Source organism: Hemiscyllium ocellatum, chromosome 1 (assembly GCF_020745735.1).
Source record: "Hemiscyllium ocellatum isolate sHemOce1 chromosome 1, sHemOce1.pat.X.cur, whole genome shotgun sequence".
Lineage (NCBI taxonomy): Eukaryota > Metazoa > Chordata > Chondrichthyes > Orectolobiformes > Hemiscylliidae > Hemiscyllium > Hemiscyllium ocellatum.
In genome coordinates, this window is record NC_083401.1 from 145,501,639 (window position 1) to 145,523,249 (window position 21,611).

The window sequence follows — 21,611 nt, forward strand, 5'->3', positions numbered from 1 at the left end:
TATCAGATCCAAAAAATATATGTTATGTAAAGCAAAGGTCTCCAGCCCAAATTATAATAGGGAACATAAATATCCAGGCTCAGAGATCATCAGCGTTTTGGCTGCAGTTTTCATAAATGTTCCATTTGGTTAAAAAAAACTATTAACAATTGTGGTTTAGAAACCTGAGGACCAGAGGTCAAGAGAGATGAGGAGGAACAATGCATTAACAATAACAGTTACAAATTGTGATCTTGACACCACAGTAGGGAGACAAATCTAACTGGAGGGATGTTAACTCAAACTTTTGGGAAAGATGGACAAGATCTTGAAGGGTTTTCGCTGAAGAACAAAGATTCAAGATTGAGTGGTAGGTTGCGAGGGCAGAGGATTTGAAAGTAGATTTTCTTCTTGGGAGTGGGGGTGGCAGGGGGGGTGGGGGGGACAGGGGAGAAGAAAGAAATTTTGAAAGAAAAGCAGACCGTAAGACGTTTCACAAGAAAAATTAACCATTTAGACTTTTAACCCACGAGGGGAAGGGTGATTTGGAGAGGAGAGTGGAGGGAGAGCAGAGGTAGGTGGCCACAGTATAATTTCGTTGCTTAGGAAAATACAGTTGAAATGATACCAAGTTTCATGGACAAGATAAGCTTGACAGAAGACAAGAGAAAAATTAGATCATTTTTCAAATCTCTTCCTCATTTGGAGTTTATTTAGTCTGTTTTTTACTGTGTGCGCCTAATGAACAAAGTCCATATTCTGATTGTAAATTTGTAAATTTTATATTTCTACAGATCAATCAGTTTCTGTTAAGTAGTTCTTGAGAGAGCATTTTGAATTGTATGTACTTGACCAAAGTCCTTCCCCATTCATGTTCATTTAGAATTCATGATTTACTAAAACTCTCAACATTAGGAATTAATATTGACCTGAAGCAATGCAGTGCTGCCCATCAAGTTGTAGCTGATAACCAGGCAGACATTCACATTTCCAGGACACTGGATTCTGCAGTACACAAATCTGGCTGCAGCCACCATTATCTGGTGCAGTGCAACCTGAAAAAAAGAAATGAATTGGGTCATGGAATCACTCGTAACTTAACAATGCCCACTATTAATTCCTTGCCTGCTTTTTTTTGTCAAAAGGTTGCCATTTAGATTCTGATTTATACAGATTCTTATACAGATGCTTAATACAGATTCATATCATTAAAATAGTTTCAACCTGAAAAATAATTTCTTTTTACAAGTAGAAAGGATACCTTCAAGAGTTCCTACACAATGACACAATAATGCAGTCCAACAAGTAGATATTTTCCCTGCAGCAGAAACCAACTCTGCACCAAAAATCCCTTTAGTCAAATATTTAGTACAATTACAACAATTAAGTTAAAAATCACACAACAGCTAGTGCTTCCAAATAAACTTGTTGAATTATAACCTGATGTTGTGTGATTTTTAACTTTGTATATCTTTGTCCAATACTGGCATCTCCAAATTATAACAATTAACATTTCATATTTTTTAACATGTTGACTAATGGAACATAGGAAAACAAGCAGGCATTCAGCCCATTGAGTCTGTTCCACCTTTCAATACAATCATGGCTAATCATTCACTTCAATGACTTTTAATCATCCCACCCTCATAACCCTGTGTGCTATTGGTAATCAGAAATCTATCATTCTCTACCTGAAACAGAGTCAAAGACTGAACTTCCACATGGAGACAATTCCAAAGGGTCTCAACCCTTTGATAAAAGAAAACTCACCTCAGATCTAAGTGACATGCCCCTTATTTTCCCTGGTTCTAAACTCTCCAATGGGGGGGAAGCATTTACCCTGTCTATCCTTTTAAGTAATTTGCAGCTTTCAACCAGATTACATCTCATTCTTCAAATCTCTTGAGAATATAGGCGCAGCTTGCCTATATTCTTTAGAATCTCTCATCATAGGACAGTCCTATCATCCCAGGAACAAGTCTGGTGAACCTTTGCTGCACTTACTCGATGGTAATATCAGTCGTGAGACAAGGAGTCCAGAACTGCATGTTACTCCAGGTGCAGTCTAACCAAACTTCAGTACATGTGAAATACAACTTCACTCCTCCTTTTCTAAAATCCTCTCATGATAAAGCCTGACAACAAATTTATCACAACTCCGGGAAATCATTAGTTACCTAAATTGAAAATAAATGGCTTAATGATTCTGAAAAGTATTAATTTTATGTAGAGAAATATATCGGAATTGAAAATGATCAGAGTTTAAAAGCACATTTCACTACCTGCAATTCCCCTGTTATTTTTGTCTTTGCCAAATGCCTTTCAAGCTCCCTCTTCAAATTACTGATGTTATCAGCCCCAGTTTCCTCTGGTTGTCAGTGGTATGACTATCTGCAGGGAGACTTAAGAAGGACGGTTCATGTTCCCAGAGCATTTAACATCAAATTCAATAGAAATAATTTAGATGGAAAATATTATTGTAATTTGTTTAGCCTATTTCTTTATTATACTCTTATTTCTCCATTTTATATTTAACTTTACTGTTTGAAACCCGTAGACACTCCTCTAAAACTCTTTATTGTGCTGGTGGTACATTTAGTTCCATTTAGAATCCTTCATTTATGTCAGTACTTGATATAACAATCAATGCCAAATGGAAACTAGATTTTTTTTGGAGAGCCTTTTTGAACAGTCTACTAGATTAAAAACGTGCAGAAGATTAAAAATGATATTGGCACATACTTTTCCACTGAAATAATGGAAATAATAATGATATTCACCATTGTTACTTATGTGCATATACTGCTGTGCCTTCAGTTGAGGACAAATGCACTGATTATTTATGGAAACTCAACTATTGCTGTCCAAGATGTGTTCCAGTATCAGTAGCTTTGTGAAAACAGAAGCTGTCTGCCTTGCAATTGAAATTCATTAAATGGCATGTGATTGTAGTATTTGAATCGTACTCATGAATTAAACACATCATCCATCTTTCAAGAGGTGTTCGGACTCCTGGCCTGTCCATTCCCTCTAGCATGAACGACTGCATCCTTTTTCTTTTACTTTATTTTTCTTCACTTAACTTTTGAATCAAATTCATTTTTTCTTCTTTCTGCAGCTGTGGTGGTGGAGAGAGTCTCCTCGGTGCAGGTGAACGGCAGATCTGGTCCATTCCTCATAGTCAACATCTTGAACAACTGTTCCAATGTTGATGAATTGAGGTCCATTTTTTTTCTTCTGGTGTTTTGGTGGCATCTGCAATAGCAGCAGAGTGAATGACTCTTCCATCCTCAGGAGTTAATTTATTGAACTGGTCAAACACTTCTTGGACATTGACAATGTGCTCAGTCCTTGAGAGTTATAGAGTTACAGAGTTGTATAGCACGGAAACGGACCCTTCGGCCCAACTCATCCATGCCAACCAGATCCAGTCCAACCTGCCAGCACCCAGCCCATATCAGTCCAAACCCTTCCTATTTACGTACCCAGCTAGATGCCTTTTAAATGTTGCAATTGTACCAGCCTCCACAACTTCCTCTGGCAACTCATTCCATGAACACACCATGCTCTGTGTGAAAACGTTGCCCATTAGGTATCTTTAATATCTGTCCCCTCTTACCCTAAACCTATGCCCTCTAGTTCTGGACTCCCCCATCCCAGGGAAGAGACTTTGTCTATTTATCCTATCCTCATCCCTCATGATTTTATAAACCTCTATAAGGTCACCCCTCAGCCTCCAATGCTCTAGGGAAAATAGCCACAGCCCATTCAACCTCTCCCTATAGCTCAAATCCTCCAACCCAAGCAACATCCTTGTAAATATTTTCTGAACCCTTTCACATTTCACAACATCCTTTCGATAGGAAGGAGACCAGAATTTCACACAATATTCTGAAAGTGGCCTAACCCATGTCCTTTACAGCCACAACATAGCCTCCTAACTCCTGTACTCAACACTTTGACCAATAGAGGAATGCATACCGAACACCTTCTTCACTATCCTATCTACCTGCAACTCCACTTTCAAGGAGCTATGAACCTGCACTCCAAGGTCTTTTTGTTCAGTAACACTCCTTAGGACATTACCATTAAGTGTATAAGTCCTGCTAAGATTTGCTTTCCCAAAATACAACACCCCTCATTTATCTAAATTAAACTCCATCTGCCACTTCTCAGCCCATTGGCCCATCTGATCAAGATCCCATTGTAATTTGAGGTTTCATCTACAAACTTACTAACTATACCTCTTATGCTTACATCCAAATAATTTATATAAATGACTAACAGTAGTGGACCCAGCACCGATCCTTGTGGCACTCCACTGGTCACAGACCTCCAATCTAAAAAACAACCCTCCACCACCACCTTCTACATTTACTTTGGAGTCAGTTCTGTATCCAAATGCTCTTCCTGTATTCCATGAGATCTAACCTTGCTCACCAGTCTCCCATGCAGAACCTTGTCGAACACCTTAATGAAGTCCATATAGATCCCATCTACTGCTCTGCGCTCATCAATCCTCTTTATTACTTCTTCAAAAAACTCAATCAAGTTTGTGTGACATGATTTCCCACGCACAAAGCCATGTTGACTATCCCTAATCCATCCTTGCCTTTCCAAGTCCATGTACATCCTGTCCCTCAAGATTCCCTCCAACAACGGTGGGCGGCATGGTGGCACAGTGGTTAGCATTGCTGCCTCACAGCGCCTGTAGACCCGGGTTCAATTCCCGACTCAGGCTACTGACTGTGTGGAGTTTGCACGTTCTCCCCGTGTCTGCGTGGGTTTCCTCCGGGTGCTCCGGTTTCCTCCCACAGTCCAAAGATGTGCGGGTCAGGTGAATTGGCCAAGCTAAAATTGCCCGTAGTGTTAGGTAAGGGGTATGGGTGGGTTGCGCTTCGGCGGGTCGGTGTGGACTTGTTGGGCCGAAGGGCCTGTTTCCACACTGTAAGTCTAATCTAATCTAAACTTGCCCACCACCAATGTCAAACTCACTGGTCTATATTTCCCTGGCTTGTCCTTACCACCCTTCTTAAACAGTGGCACCAAGTTAGTCAACCTTCAGTCTTCCAGCACCTCACCTGTGACAATCGATGATACAAATATCTCAGTAAGGGACCCAGCAATCACTCCCCTAGCTTCCCACAGAGTTTGAGAGTACACCTGATCAGGTCCTGGGGATTTATTCACTTTTATGCATTTCAAGACATCCAGCATTTCCTCCTCTGTAATGTGGACATTTTTCAAGATGTCACCATCTATTTCCCTACATTCAGAATCTTCCAATCCTTTTCCACAGTAAACACTGATACAAAATATTTGTTTAGTATCTCTCCCATCTCCTGTGGCTCCACACAAAGGCCGCCTATGAGGGGCCCTATTCTCTCCCTAGTTACCCTTTTGTCCTTAATGTATTGTAAAACCCTTTGGATTCTCCTTGGCTCTATTTGCCAAAGTTATCTCATTCCCATCTTTGCCCTCCTGATTTCTCTCTTAAGTATACTCCTACTGACTTAATACTCTTCTAAAGATTAGATTAGTTTTGATTCTCTACAGTGTGGAAACAGGCCCTTTGGCCCAACAAGTCCACACCGCCCCTCCAAAGAGAAACCCACCCAAACCCATTCCCCTACCCTATATTTACCCGTGACTAACACACCTAACACTGTGGGCAATTTAGCATGGCCAATTCACCTGACCTGCACATCTTTGGATTGTGGAAGGAAACCGGACCACCTGGAGGAAAGCCACGCAGACACAGGGAGAATGTGCAAACTCCACACAGACAGGCGGGATTCAAATCCAGGACCCTGCTGCTGTGAGGCAGCAGTGCTAACCACTGAACCACCATACCATCCACCATTCGATCTATCCACTCCAAAACAGATTCCAATGATCCAAAAATGTGAATCCTTCTCCCCGGTATCAGCTCCTCAGCCTGCATTCATCTGCTCTATCCTCCTATTCCTACACTCACTTGCTCACAGCACCAGGAGTAATCCCGATATTATACTCTCAAGGATCTCCTTTTTAAAATTCCTGCTTAACTCTCTACATTCTTGATTCAAAACCTCATCCTTTTCCCTTCCTATGTCATTGGTTCCAATATGTACAACGACCTCCTGCTGGTCCCTCACCCCCTTGAGAACATTCTGCACCGTCTCTGAGACATTCTTGATCCTGGCACCAGAAGGGCAACACACCATTTTGAGTTTTCGCTGCTGGCCACAGAAATGTCTGTTTGTGCCTCGGATAGAGAGTCCCCGAACAAAAGTGATCTCTTGGAACTCAACATACCCCTCATTGCATTAGAGTCAGTCTCAATACCAGAAATTTGGCTGTTTGTGCTACATTCCCCTTAGAATCCATCACCGCCTACATTTTCCAAAATAGCACAGATAGCCACAGAAGACTCATGCATGACCTGCCTACTTCTCTTACCTTTCCTGGAGTTAATCCATCTATGTGACTGTATCTACAACTTTTTCCCTTCCTATAACTAATATCCATCACAACTAAGTTCCAAAACAATGCAACAGCATATAAAACATAAGTGCTGCTCCTGGAATCCGAGGAAATCAACACCAACACAAAGGAGTAGCTGTTTCAGCCAGAAATTCTCCCTGTCCTCCATCTTGGATTACCCAGAATCCATTTGGGACAATCTCTTGGCTGTGGCAGCAGTTGGAGAATCAGCAGCGATGAGGCTTTGACAGAGGTCTTTTCAATGGCAGCACAATTTGCTTCAACATGCTTTCTCCTTGGTGTTGCAGAGTCTGGGAATGGTTTGGCCGCTGCAGACTGTTGTGGCATCCCGTAGCCACTTGGGAAATCAAGAAGCCGTGGATGGAGCAAAACATAAAATTTGTGCTAACTTTGCATTTTTAAAATTATTTATTTCACTAAAATGGTGCCAACTTATGGCAACTTGCACATTTTGTACAGTATTTTCATAAACACATGTAACAATAAATTACTGTAACTATTACCATTATATTATAAGTTAAGTCTTGCCTCTTCAATCTCAGAAGTGTTTTAATGGTGTGACAAGTGTTGATTGTTATCAAATCAACTATTTGACATGGAAACTCAACTCTCATCTTTTCACTACTTTTTGTGAATTTTAAAATGCAATATTTAGAATATAATCTGAAAGTTTTCCTCTCTGTCTCTTTTCCCTGCCTTAATCTATTTTTTCTTGACTTTTCTCTATTTTCTTCCATCTTGCATTGAAATCACGCATTCTAACAAACACTACCTTTTCAGTTCTCATTCTGTGAATTTGAAATCCTTCAGTCTTTTGGCTAGAGTTTTCAAGTTGCTTGCTATGTTCATTCAGGTTTCATTCTTGCAACATTATTGGCTCTCACATCCAGAATTATCCATATAAAACATTTAAAAACCTGCCTGGAGTTGTTTATTGCTCATTGATTAAGAATATAGAACATAGAAAAGTACAGCACAGAACAGGCCCTTTGGCCCACGATGTTATGCCGAGATTTAATCCTAGTGTAAAATATAGTCACTTAACCTACACACCCCTCAACTCACTGCTATCCATGTGCATGTCCAGTAGTCGCTTAAATGTCCCCAAGGACTCTGCCTCCACTACTACAGCTGGCAATGCATTCCATGCATTTACAACTCTCTGTGTGAAGAACCTACCTCTGATGTCTCCTTTATATCTTTAAACTATGACTTCTCGTACCAGTCAATCTGCCCTGGGGAAAAGTCTTTGACTAATGACTCTATTCCTCTCATTATTTTGTACACCTCGATCAGGATCTCTTCCTCCTTTTCTCCAGAGAGAAATGTCCGAGCTTATTCAACCTTTCTTCATAAGGCAAGCCCTCCAGTTCAGGTAGCATTCTGGTAACCTTCTTTGCACCCTTTCCAAAGCCTCTGTATCTTTCCTATAGTAGGGTGACCAGAAATGGACACAATATTCCAAGTGTGGTGTCACCAGGGACTCGTAGAGCTGCAGCAAAGCCTCGCGGCTCTTAAACTCGATTCCCCTGTTAATGAAAGCCAAAACACCATATGCTTTATTAACAGTCTTATCCACTTGGGTGGCAACTTTGAGGGATCCTGTGTTCCTCCACACTGCCAAGAATCCTGTCTTTCATCCTATGTTCAGCATTCAATTTTGACTTTCCAAAATGCATCACTTCGCACTTATCCAGGTTGAACTCCATCTGCCATTTCTCAGCGCCACTTTGCATCCTGTCTATGTCGCGCTGCAGCCTGTAGTAGCCCTCTATACTATCGACGACACCTCCAACCTTTGTGTCATCTGCAAATTTACTAACCCATCCCTCAACCCCCTCATCCAAGTCATTTATAAAAGCTACAAAGAGCATAGGCCCAAGAACAGAGCCCTGCAGGACCCCACTCAACACTGTCCTCCAGGCAGAATACGTTCCATCGACAGCCACTCTCTGCCTTCTGTCAGCCAGCCAATTCTGAATCCAGATAGCCAAATCTCCCTGTATCCCATACTTCCTGACTTTATGAATGAGCCTACCATGGGAACCCTGTCAAATGCCTTGCTGAAGTCCATATACACCACATCCACTGCTCAATTGTCATCGACCTGTCTTGACACCTCCTGGAAGAACTCAATAGGATTTGTGAGGCATGACCTGCCCCTCACAAAGCCATGCTGACTGCCTTTAATCACACTATGCTTTGCCATATAGTCATAATTCATATCCCTTAGAATTCTTTCCAAAGAAGAATTGGACAATCTTTATTATGGTTTATTAGCATTCCCAGGTTTGATATGGGAATATGATGGAGGATCCATAAATGCTTTGGTGTGTGTTTCTTGGTGATTTAAGCAAAGTGGATCTGTGATTCTCACAGTTTACATCTCTTCTATTTCTGACAAAAAATTCTCACCCCATTGCTGGATTTATAAAAAGATAAATTTCTCATTCTGATTTTGTTCACCTCATTAACATACTACTTAATACTTCAAGAAAACTTGTTCTGATGTGTAGCCTGATTCATCACTTGCACATGAACTTAATTCATCCAAACTCTGCAAGTTCCAAGGATAAAAATATACATTTTGGTCAATTTTGCAGAAGTTACTGTGAAATATTTCACATCAATCTTGTGTGTTTTCAGCCTTAACAGTGTTATTACCTATTGATCAACCCATAAAGATCTTTTCCACTTCACTTCATTGAAACATTTTTAAAACATTTTGCCTTCACGTGTTGTACCTGAACATGTTTTTCCATCAGATCCTAAAATAGATCCTGGTTGACAGACACAGATTGGTCCTTTGGATGTTTGGATGCAATCATGGCTACATTCAGTGTAATTTTCCAAACAAGGGATAGGATCTGATGAATAAAGAACAATAGAGTAGCAAATAAATTAGCATTGGTGAATAAAGAACAATAGTGTAGCAAATAAATTAGTAATGGGGAATTGATTTAGCTCAGTTGGCAGGATTGTTGGTTTACAGAGTAGTATGATGTTAACAGCCTGGGTTCAATTCCCCATCACTGGTTTGAGGTTATCATGAAGGACTCTCCTTCTCAGCCTCTTCCCTTGCCTGAGGTTTGGTGGCCCTCCGGTTAAATCACCACCAGTCACTTCTGTCTAATAAGAGAGCAGCTCCTATCGTCTGGTAGGACTACGGTGATAACCCAAATTATCATTATTGTTGTCTTTATAAAATATAACACATTACAATTCCTGCAATCCTGTGTGATACTGGGTGACAGGCAAGGAACCATCTCCTTACTGGTCACCTCCAATTCTACTGGGGACATTGAATATTCTTGAGTACATTCAAAGCAGTTCTTAATGCAGTATGAGAGCACTGGAACATTTTTATTCAATTTTTAGTGCCTGTTTTTGTTTCTAGAAAGAGACTGTTGATTTTTGCTTCAAAAGGGTAATAATTGATTTGGAAGAAATATTCAATGAAGGTTTGGTGTGGATCAACCCTGAGCTGTGCAAAGTGAAGATCACGTGTTGCAGAACAGCTAGACCTGGGGGGTCAGGTACAAATTCATTGAAGTTTGCATCATATATAGATAGGTTGGTTAAGTAGGTGCTTAGCATGCTTGCCTCCCTTGCTCAGGTTTTTTTGAGTATAAGTGTTGGCACATTTTGTTGTTGTACAGGATGTTGGTGAAGCCTCTTCCAGAGTACTGAGTGCAGTTCTGGTCTCCCTGTTATCGGAAGAATATTATTAAGCTGGCAAAGGTTCAGAAGAGTTTTACCAGGATGTTTCCATGAATGGAGGGTTTGAGTTACAAGGAGAGGCTGGACAGTCTGGGACTTCTTTCATTAGAGTGTAGGCATTTGAGGGGTGACATTATAAAGGTTTATAAAATCATAATGAGTATGGATAGGTAAATGGTAAGTTTCTTTCCTTAGAATGGGAGACTCAAGGACATATTTTTAAGGTGAGAGGAGAAAGTTTTAAAAATATATGAGGAACGATTTTTTTTTACGCAAAGAGTGATTCATGTGTGGAATGAGTTTCCAGAGGAGCTGGTGAATACCTGTTTAAAAGAGAATGTTTAAGCAATGTTTAAAAAAGAATTGCCTGTTTCCTTGCTGTATGTCTCTATGACTCCATGGCATGGCCCACGCCTATTACTGTAACTGCAATTCTGTATTAAACAGATCTCAGATTCTTCCATGTGTTAAGGGAGTTTGTGTTTTATCATTTATTTTGTTTAAATAATGTTACTTTACATAACTTGGAATGAGTTAAATGTCCTCACCTATTTCTTCATTATAACGTACTGTCATTCTTACATATCTGTATACATCGAACAACAATATACTGCACTCAAGCAGTTAATTTACAATAATTATGACTTGTTATTTATTAATTTGCTGATCATTCAGTGACTAGTCAATATATATAGATTGTCAATAGGTTGAAACAGCTAAATCCCACATGTACTTGTGTAAAAGTAGAATTTCTGAGACCAAACATGGAAAGCCAGTGGTTTCTTCTGAAATCATAAAGTTAGTGGGTCAGCTTGCACGTGTAATATTTTTGCAAAGCTGAAATTCACCCTCTCCCATTATCTTGTGACCTAATTGTTCAAAGATGTTCACTAGCAGATTGCCAGATCAGAAACTGTTCCCACCAACACGGCCCCATGCCGGTGCAAAAGGGACCATTATTATTTGGGCAGCACAGTGGCTCAGTGGTTAGCACTGCTGTCTCAGCGCCACTGACCCGGGTTCAATTCCTGCCGCAGGTGATTGTCAATGTGGAGTTTCCCTGTATTTGAGTAAAAAATGAGGTCTGCAGATGCTGGAGATCACAGCTGCAAATGTGTTGCTGGTCAAAGCACAGCAGGCCAGGCAGCATCTCAGGAATAGAGAATTCGACGTTTCGAGCATAAGCCCTTCATCAGGAATAAGAGAGAGAGAGAGCCAAGCAGGCTAAGATAAAGGGTAGGGAGGAGGGACTAGGGGGAGGGGCGATGGAGGTGGGATAGGTGGAAGGAGGTAGAACGTGGCTGAAGAGTTTCTGTGCAGAGGAGATGACCTGGGGGGTGCAGTGAGAGAGGGACTCACTGAAATCCTTGTAGATGGAGGAAGAGAGCTTCTTCAAGGAAGGCATCCTTGTAAGAGGATTCGCAGTAGGTTAAAATCTTCGAGTAAAAAATGAGGTCTGCAGATGGTGTGATCTCCAGCATCTGCAGATGCAGCTGTGATCTCCAGCATCTGCAGATGCAGCTGTGATCTCCAGCATCTGCAGATGCAGCTGTGATCTCCAGCATCTGCAGATGCTTTGGCCAGCAACACATTTGCAGCTGTGATCTCCAGCATCTGCAGACCTCATTTTTTACTCGAAGATTTTAACCTACTGCGAATCCTCTTACAAGGATGCCTTCCTTGAAGAAGCTCTCTTCCTCCATCTACAAGGATTTCAGTGAGTCCCTCTCTCACTGCACCCCCCAGGTCATCTCCTCTGCACAGAAACTCTTCAGCCACGTTCTACCTCCTTCCACCTATCCCACCTCCATTGCCCCTCCCCCTAGTCCCTCCTCCCTACCCTTTATCTTAGCCTGCTTGGCTCTCTCTCTCTCTCTTATTCCTGATGAAGGGCTTATGCTCGAAACGTCGAATTCTCTATTCCTGAGATGCTGCCTTTCCCTGTATTTGTGTGGGTTTCCTCTGGGTGCTCCAGCTTCCTCTCACAATCCAAAGATGTGCAGGTTAGGTGAATTGGCCATGCTAAATTATAGAATCATAGAGATGTACAGCATGGAAACAAACTGTCCATGCTGACCAGATATCCCAACCCAATCTGCACCCCACCTCTCCAAACCCTTTTTATTCATGTACCCATCCAAATGTCTCTGAAATGTTGCAATTGTACCATCCTCCACCACATCCTCTGGCAGCTCACTTCATACATGTACCACCTTCTGTGTGAAAAAGTTGCCCTTAGGTCTCTTTTATATCTTTCCCCTTTCACCCTAAACCTATGCCCACCAGTTCTAGACTCCCCCACTCCAGGGAAAAGACTTTGTCTATTTATCCTATCTATGCCCCTCATAATTTTGTAAACCTCTATAAGGTCACCCCTCAGCCTCCGACGCTCCAGGGAAAACAGCCCTAGCCTGTTCAGCCTCTCCCTATAGCTCAAATCCTCCAACACTGGCAACATCCTTGTAAATCTTTTCTGAACCATTTCAGGTTTCACAACATCCTTCCGTTAGGAAGAAGACCAGAATTGCACGCAATATTCCAACAGTGGCCTAACCAATGTCCAAATGCCTTCTTCACTATCCTATCTGCCTGCGATTCGACTTTCAAGGAGCAATGAATCTGCACTCCAAGGTCTCTTTGTTCAGCAACACTCCCTAGGATCTTACCATTAAGTGTATAAGTCCTGCTAAGATTTGCTTTCCCAAAATGCAGCACCTCGCATTTATCTGAATTAAACTCCATCTGCCACTTCTCAGTCCATTGGCCCATCTGATCCAGATCCAGTTGTAGTCTGAGGTAACCCTCTTCCCTGGCCACTACACCTCCATTTTTGGGGTCATCTGCAAACTTACTAACTGTACCTCTTATGCTCACATCCAAATCATTTCTGTAAATGACAAAAAGTAGAAGACCCAGCAACGATCCTTGTGGTACTCCACTGGTCACAGGCCTCCAGTCTGAAAAACAACCCTCCACCACCACCCTCTGTCTTCTACCTTTGAGACAGTTCTGTATCCAAATGGCTAGTTCTCCCTGTATTTCATGAGATCTAACCTCGCTAACCAGTCTCCCATGGGGAGCCTTGTCAAGCATATTACTGAAGTCCATATAGAACACATCAACTGCTCTGTCCTCATCAATCTTCTTTTGTTACTTCTACAAAAAGCTAATCAAGTTTGTGAGACATGATTTCCCACGCACAAAGACATGTTGACTATCCCTAATCAGTCCTTGACTTTCCAAATACATGTACATCCTGTCCCTCAGGATTCCCTCCAACAACTTGCCCACTACTGAGGTCAGGCTCACCAGTCTATAGTTCCAGGCTTGACTTTATCACCCTTCTTAAACGTTTGCCAACCTCCAATCTTCTGGCAACTCACCTGTGACTATCGATGGTACAAATATCTCAGCAAGAGGCCTAGCAATCACTTCTCTAGCTTCCCACAGAGTTCTAGGATAAACCTGATCAGGTCCTGGGGATTTATCCACCTTTAACCGTTTCAAGGCCTCCAGCACTTCCTCCTCTGTAATCTGGACATTTTTCAAGATGTCATCATCTATTTCCCTACATTCTATACCTTCCATATCCTTTTTCACAGTAAATACTGATGCAAAATATTCATTTAGTATCTGCCCCATTTTCTATGGCTCCACACAAAGGCCACCTTGCTGATCATTGAGGGGCCCTATTCTCTCCCTAGTTACCCTTTTGCCCTTTATATATTTGTAAAATCATTTGGATTCTCCTTAATTTTATTCGCCAAAACTATCTCATGTCCCCTTTTTGCCCTCCTAATTTCCCTTTTAAGTAAACTCCTACTTCCTTTATACTCTTCTAAGGATTCACTTGATCTATCCTGTCTATACCTGACACATGCTTCCTTCTTTTTCTTAACCAAACCCTCAATTTCTTTAGTCATCCAGCATTCCCTATACCTACCAGCCTTTCCTTTCACCCTGACAGGAATATACTTTCTCTGGATTCTTGTTATCTCATTTCTGAAGGCTTCCCATTTTCCAGTCATCCCTTTACCTGCGAACATCTGCCTCCAATCAGCTTTCGAAAGTTCTTGCCTAATACCGTCAAAATTGGCCTTCCTCCAATTTAGAACTTCAACTTTTAGTTGTGGTCTATCTTTTTCCGTCACTATTTTAAAACAAATAGAATTATGGTTGCTGGCCCCAATGTGCTCCCCTACTGGCACCTCAGTCACCTGGCCTGTCTCATTTCCCAAGAGTAGGTCAAGTTTTGCACCTTCTCTAGTAGGTGTATTCACATACTGAATTAGAAAATTGTCTTGAATTAGAAAATTAAGAAATTCCTCTCCATCTAAACTGTTAAGGCTGTGGCAGTCCCAGTCAATGTTTGGAAAGTTAAAATCTCCTATCATAACTACCCTATTATTCTTACAGATTGCCCATAGTGTTCAGGGATATGTAGGTTAGGTGCATTAGTCAGTGGTAATTGTAGAATAGTAGGGAAAGGGTCTAAGGTGGGATACTCTTCAGAGGGTTGGTGTGGACTTGCTGGTCCAAGGGGCCTTTCTCCATGCTGTCGGGATTTTATTCTATTCTGCACAGATATGAGGAGTTGAACACTTGCCTTTGAATGAATAGCACCCAGTGAAGTTGACTTCAGTGGTGAGCAGTAGATGCTTAAGTACAAAGTGTCATTTCTCAGTATATTATGAAATTCAAACTACTTTTAAAACTAACCACAAAACACTGACTAACAGGGTTTTTCAAATTGGCTGTCTAAAACTCTCGAGGTGTGAAATCCACAACACAGGATGTATAATCGACCTAACCAGCCAACTTATTTGAAAAGGTATTTGAACCTGTGAACAACACATGATACATGTGAGGAAGACATTTTATTGTCTGCTTTTAAATGAAGCTGCTGTGCAGACAAAATTCCACCAAATCCCATTGAACCTACTTTACAATCCAAGTCGGTTCTATATCTACAGAAAGATGTTCTAGTCTTGGAGAGGCTTGTAAGAATGATCTTGGGAATGAAGAGTGTGTCATATGAGGAGTTGTTGAGGACTTTGGGTTTGTACTGATGGAGTTTGGGAGGATAGGGGGAATCTCATTATCAATTATTGAACACTGAGAGGCCTGGATAGAATAGATGTGGAAATGTTTCCAATAGTATGAGCGACTAGGACCAGAGGGCACACTCACTGAAGGGATGATTCTTCAGAACTGAGATGAGGAGAAATTTCTTCAACCAAAGTCTGATGAATCTCTAGAACTAATTTCAACAGAAGGCTGTGGAGGCCAAGTCATTGAATGCATTTAAGACAGAGATAGGTAGTTTCTTGATTAGTAAGCGGATCAAAGGTTTACCGGAGAAAACATGAGAATGGTGTTGAGAAACATATCAACCATATCAAATACTGAAGCAGACTCAATGGGCTGAATGATCTAATGATCTAAAATGGTCTTGTGATCTTTTAAATACACTAATTATATTTTGCCAGAAGTATTAATAGTTGTTAATATGTGTTCACTTACAAGCCATATGCAGATGGAATTGAATTTAAGTAAATGTGAGGTGCTGTATTTTGGAATAGCAAATCAACCTTATACACTTATGGCAAGGTCCTGCTGAACAAAGAGACTTTGGTGTGAAGGTTCATAGTTCCTTGGAAGTGGAGTGTCAGTTATATAAAATAGTGACGAAGGTATGCTTTTATTTATTGGTCAGAGCACTGAGTATAGGAGTTGGGAAGTCATGTTGCAGCTGACCAGGACATTGGTTAGGTGACTACTGGAATATTGCATGCAATTCTGGTCTCTCTCCTATAGCAAGGATGTTGTGAAACTTGAAAGGGTTCAAAAAAGATTTACAAGGATGTTGTCAGGGTTGGAGTTTTTGAGCTGTAAGGAGAGGCTGAATAGGCTGGGGCTGTTTTCCCTGGAGTGTCAGAGGCTGAGGACTACCTAATAGCATTTTATAAAATCATAAGCAGCATGGACAAGGTAATTAGACAAGGTCTTTTCCCTGGGGTGGGGGAATCCAGAACTGGAGGGCATAGGATTAGGGTGAAAAAGGAAAGATTTAAAAGAGACCTAAGGGGAAATCTTGTCAGACAGAGAGTGGTCTGTGTATGGAATGCAAGAGGAAGTGTTTGAAGCTGGTACAATTACAACATTTAAAAGGCATCTGGATGGGTGTATGAATAGGAAAGGTTTAGAGGGATTTAGGCCAAATGCAGGCAAATAGAATTAAATTAATTTAGGATATCCGGTCAGCAAGGACAAGTTGGACTGAAGGGTCTGTTGCTATGCTCTACATCGCTATGATTCTACAATCACCAACAATAACTTATATTTTTATAGTGCCTTTAATGTAACAAAACAGTCCAAAATACTTCATTAATGATGGTCAGATGCAAGGAAAAAAAATGGGAGGCAAATTAGCCATGGATGTAAACACTAGAAAGGGGGCAGGTTTTGAAGAATTCCGAAGAAGTCAAAACAGACTTGAAATGTTAATTCCATTTCTCTCCCCACAGATGCTGCCAGACCTGTTGAGACTCTCCAGCACTTTCTGTTTTTATTTCAGAGGGCCAGCATGAACAGTATTTTATCTTTATTCCAATACAAGTAAGTTCTTCAGTGTCAATAAAGATTCTATCACAGAATGTGTATGTTGCTGGCCAAGACAATGCTTTTCCTAATCCCTCATTCCTCTGTAAAATGTGACCTGCCTTCTTGAACAGTTACAGACCTTGCAGCGTTGGGAGACCCAACAGTGTGAATAATACCTCTCTTATTCATTGGAAGTTCTGGAATCCATGGACAATGCAGAGATTCACTTAAAGAAAATGACATTGGTTGAAATTCTTCAAAATTTACTGGAGATACAAGAGTCAATGGATTGAATGTTGCTGCCCCTACTATTCTTAGATTTTCACAAAAATACTTGCATAAAACCTTACCATGACAGGTTTTCATATCAGGCAGCAGTATAAAGCCTTCTGGACAGTAGCAGCGATAAGAGCCTGGAAAGTTCTCACAGCCTAGAGTGCAGCCATGGTTCCAAAATGCACATTCATTGACATCTGAATATACAGAGATATATACATCAGAGGGAAGAGAAGTTGCATATTGTATTTGGAACTAATAAAAGTATTACAGTGTAGCAGGTGATAAGGAAATAATGAATGTAATTAAACAGTTTTTTCATACAGAAGCCAAATGATATCATTGTACTGTATGATCCCAGGTTGGGCAATAATATGGCAGAAGGCCTCATCATCTGAACTCTCTCTCATTCCACATTGTTGTTTCACCTCAGCCTTAAATACAGTTAGTGAAGAAAAACCATCTTGATATGTCATTGAAATCTTGCTTCATGCAAGTGATTTGTACCATTAAAAACATCCAAGCAAAACACAGGCATATTTAAAATGATCTAAATCAAAAATGCCTGTGTTGGCTTTTGATGCCTTTGGTGGGCGAGATGTGTTAAATATATTTTACAAATGACTTTTTGACAGATATATTCTAAATAATGTTACCATTGCAGAGAACAAATTCTAAACTTAAATCATTTTTTCCCAAACTGCAGATTTTACATCTTCATACAAACAATTAACCTCCCTACAACTAATAGAAGCATCTACATGAAAATGTGGTCTGTTTAGTCATGGTAGACAGATAAATGAGGAAATATAATGGGAGATGTCCCGCTTTGATACTCCTAGCACATCCTTTCCCAGCAAATTGTATAACCCAGTAAAAAAATAGTGATTGGAATATATTTGGACATGTTAGAATGATCAGATGTACGCTTCCAACATTTGGAGCATTGAAGCAAAATTTCTCCCTACTATTTCAAATGCACATCTTATAAACGCAAACATTCCATTCATGTGTGTGTACCAACATAGAAATACAAACATTACATTTGTATCAGTAATGGTTTTTAAGATGAAATAATTTACTCAAATTTCATATAAAACACATACACAACAAAGAACATTAACATACTTGTACATGAAGACAACATATGAACCTGGAATTCTGCCACATCAGAATGATTTAGGAATCTTTTAAAAATGGAGGATGCATCCTGATTCCCAAATCTATTTCCAGGCTTTTCAATTTTTAGCAAGGCCTTTAAGGGTTTGAGCTGGTTGAGGTTGCACTTGGCACTCCTGACCTCATTGGCTCTATTGTAGCAATAAGAATATCCTTTTGATCCATAACTTTCATGGAGTCAGGTTGGCCTTTTGACAAAGTCTTGGCTCAGAGCATCTCAGAGGTTTTCTGAACCATATTCTGCATGAGGGACCATTTTGAATAGTGATTTCAGAGTTTTCTTCACTTTCTAATGCTAAGCTATGCCTCATGGTCCTTCATTCTTCAATGCCAAGCTATGGCGCTTTCAGGTTCATTAGCCCACAATACACTATGTAGATCCAATGAGCCCTCCAGTGACAATGGCATATGTTTTAAAAAAGCAATTCATTCATTGCTGTACATTATGTTAAAAAGAGTCAAAGTTGTTGCAATGCAATGTTAGTTTAAGTCATTCAGAACCTTTAAAGTAACAATACCAGAAACTGCAATAGCTTGATACTTCTTAACAGTAGGCAAAGAAACATAAACAAGCACTGTGCAAGTGATGGCAAAGATCAGAGACAGAGCTGTCTCATGTCAAGTCTTTAACTAGCAGATCAGATCCACACTGCTACAAGATTCTGTCCACAGTGTGACAGAAGATACAGGCAGCAGAGATTTGGATTATCAAAAGTCAATGAAGGGTTGAAGTTAGGGGATTGGCCAAAAGTGAATTGGAATAGTGAAGTTCAGAGATAACTATGTCAGAGATGATAGTTTCAGCAGCACATGAACTGAGGCAGGGTCAGAGTCAGATGTGGTTACAAAGGTAGAAGAAGATAGTCTCAGTAATAAAGTAGATAAATGGTCCAAAGTTCATCTTGGCATCAAGCACAACACCAAAGTTGCAAGGAATCATGTTCAATTTCAGAAAATTGCCAGCTCATTGTGCAAAGTTTACCTTCACAGGAATTCTGATCATCACTCAGAACATAGCCATCTTTACACTCACAATGATTTTCTTCCAAGGCTTTTTTGCAGATGTTTCCATTGTCTCTTTCTGCAGAAATAGATAACAGAAGCAGGAAAGCAACAATGTTAAAGGTACAGTTTTCAAATTCTCCTTTTAATAATGTCAAGGTAATGGGAATTGAGGTCTTAGGGATGAATTTCCAGAAGTGCACCTTGCCCATCAGGGTAGCTTATCCAGAAAGTGTTGCAAGCCTCCAAATCATTCAAAACTGTTCTTCCTCTATCTATGAATGATATTACAGTTTGCAAATTAAGGTTTGTGGAATAGAACTTTATTATAAACTTAATAATTATTATAAAATCTATTTACCAATGCACAATTTTGCCACTCTCAGACAATGCTACAGAAGTTCTTAAATTTCTGATGTACTAGGTTGGTCATTTACCTGCTTTCCCATTGGTGCTACTGGCTGGAAGAAGCACTGCAAGAAACATTGGCTGGAAAAAATGTGGACACAGACTGCTTGAGGAATCTATCTTTTAATGTAAATGCATGGAAATTCAAACTGTATGATCCAGCAATTTTCATTCATAACGGGATCATTTAGACTAGAAATCAACATTTTTATGACTCTATGACTGTATTTACCTATGATTACCTCCATTCTTCATATGTTTGTACCAAGCTATCTGTCTCAGTTGGTGGAAGCCTCTATCCAACCCTATGGTACATTTGGCACTCCTGGGAGTTGGTGATTTGGCAGGAGGGTTACTACTACTATTCCAAGTCCACCCTGAATATGTTTGGGCCAGGACAATTCATGGACAGCCCAGTTCACTTGCATTAACTCACTAACAGGTAGAGAACTCATCATGGTGGGAACATGACAAATATACTTCTTGTTTGCTTGGGTGCTTCCAGGAGATCAAGGTCTCTCATTAAAGACACTCAGCAATGAATCAAGAGATTGAGAATCAGGAAAGCCTACAGCTAGTCACCTACTTTGAAGGCAATTACTTTCCTGAGTAAACCTCTTCTTGCACACTCATACCTATGTCATTAATTTGTACCTGGGTCCGTCCTCAATCAAGGCTATAGCTAGTTGCTATATTGGCAGGACACACACCCTCCCCAAATTACCGCCCCCAACCCTGGCCTCCTGTCTAGCCAGTCACGCCACTGTGCATAGAGGAGCATCTAAATGGCCATTGTCACGCTCATAATAATAAACTAATAATCAAATCTTCATCAGGGACTGATTATATAGCTAGTTTATTTGAAGAAGTAAATCACAGTATCGGTTACGAAGCAGACATTACAGTTTACAAACATGAAGCAGACTTCCAAGAAGAGTTGCGATAATGCACGCGCACACACACACACAAACACACACACGTTTGCCTCATTACAATAATGCGAACCTAAGAAGCTTCATTTTGTAATTTACTCACACATCTAGTTCACATTTATGGTGACTTTGCCTCTTGTTTCTTTCTGTGTTCTGGATTTTGTATAGTTCAACAGGACTGAGAGATCATTGGGAAGCTAGAACAGACCTGATCTATCCTCAGTTCTATCTCACCATTGTGTTAACTTGTGTGTGTATAGACCAGTTCAGATCACATTTTGTTACCTTGGCTGAGTGCCATCTGCTTCCTGTGGGATCGTGAACACAAAATTGTCATTCCCTGTGTAATCTTCAAAATTTTGCATCCATATTTTTATTTTAAGCTCATTTGTCATTATCTGTTGCAGTTTTATAAGCTGCCCTCGAGTTTCAAAATGAGCACTTTGAATACGACTCCATAAATTGGTATGTGAGTCAAACATGCACCCCACTGGTGATGGAATGGTTTCACTCTGAAGTATTGCTCTCAAGTGTGACATTAGAATGTGTAGATCTTGCATGGGCCTGGCTACATTTGAGGATTAGGTTCTTGATTGTGCAAATAATACATTTAGCTAGACAATTGGACTTGTGATAAGTGGACAAAAAATTATGTGTTTAACTTTCCTGAAATACCTTCCCAATCAATTGTCCAGAAAGATCTCATGAGGAGTGCTATAAAATTATAAGTTTTATAATGAATTGAAAGTGACTTTACTAAAGCTTCAAAGAAGTCCTGCTGATCCCCACACCATTTCAAAGGTATGCTTTTTGCCTCAATAATTCTCCAAGTGCTGAAATCTTTAAAGTAAAATTAGAATTGAGTGAAGATTCCCCTCAAAGATCAGCAGGTGGCCTTTGTAGGGAGCAGTAGAAAATGGGGGAGATACTAAATGAGTATTTTGCAATAGTAATTACTGTGGAAAAAGATATGGAAGATATAGAATGTAGGGAAATAGATGATGACATCTTGAAAAATATCCATAT

General features: G+C 40.3%; 1 protein-coding gene across 2 annotated transcripts in view; it reads right to left on the minus strand.

Moving 5' to 3' along the window:
- The window catches only part of egf (epidermal growth factor), a 152,799-nt gene that overhangs the window by 70,028 nt on the left and 61,160 nt on the right, over nucleotides 1-21,611 (minus strand). For both annotated transcript variants that reach the window (XM_060826670.1, XM_060826662.1), the window contains exons 6-9: nucleotides 19,226-19,324; nucleotides 17,139-17,261; nucleotides 9,210-9,332; nucleotides 909-1,034 (exon numbers count right to left, since the gene is read on the minus strand). In XM_060826670.1, coding sequence (XP_060682653.1) covers nucleotides 909-1,034; nucleotides 9,210-9,332; nucleotides 17,139-17,261; nucleotides 19,226-19,324 — 471 coding nt within the window. The remainder of the gene's footprint in view (nucleotides 1-908; nucleotides 1,035-9,209; nucleotides 9,333-17,138; nucleotides 17,262-19,225; nucleotides 19,325-21,611) is intronic.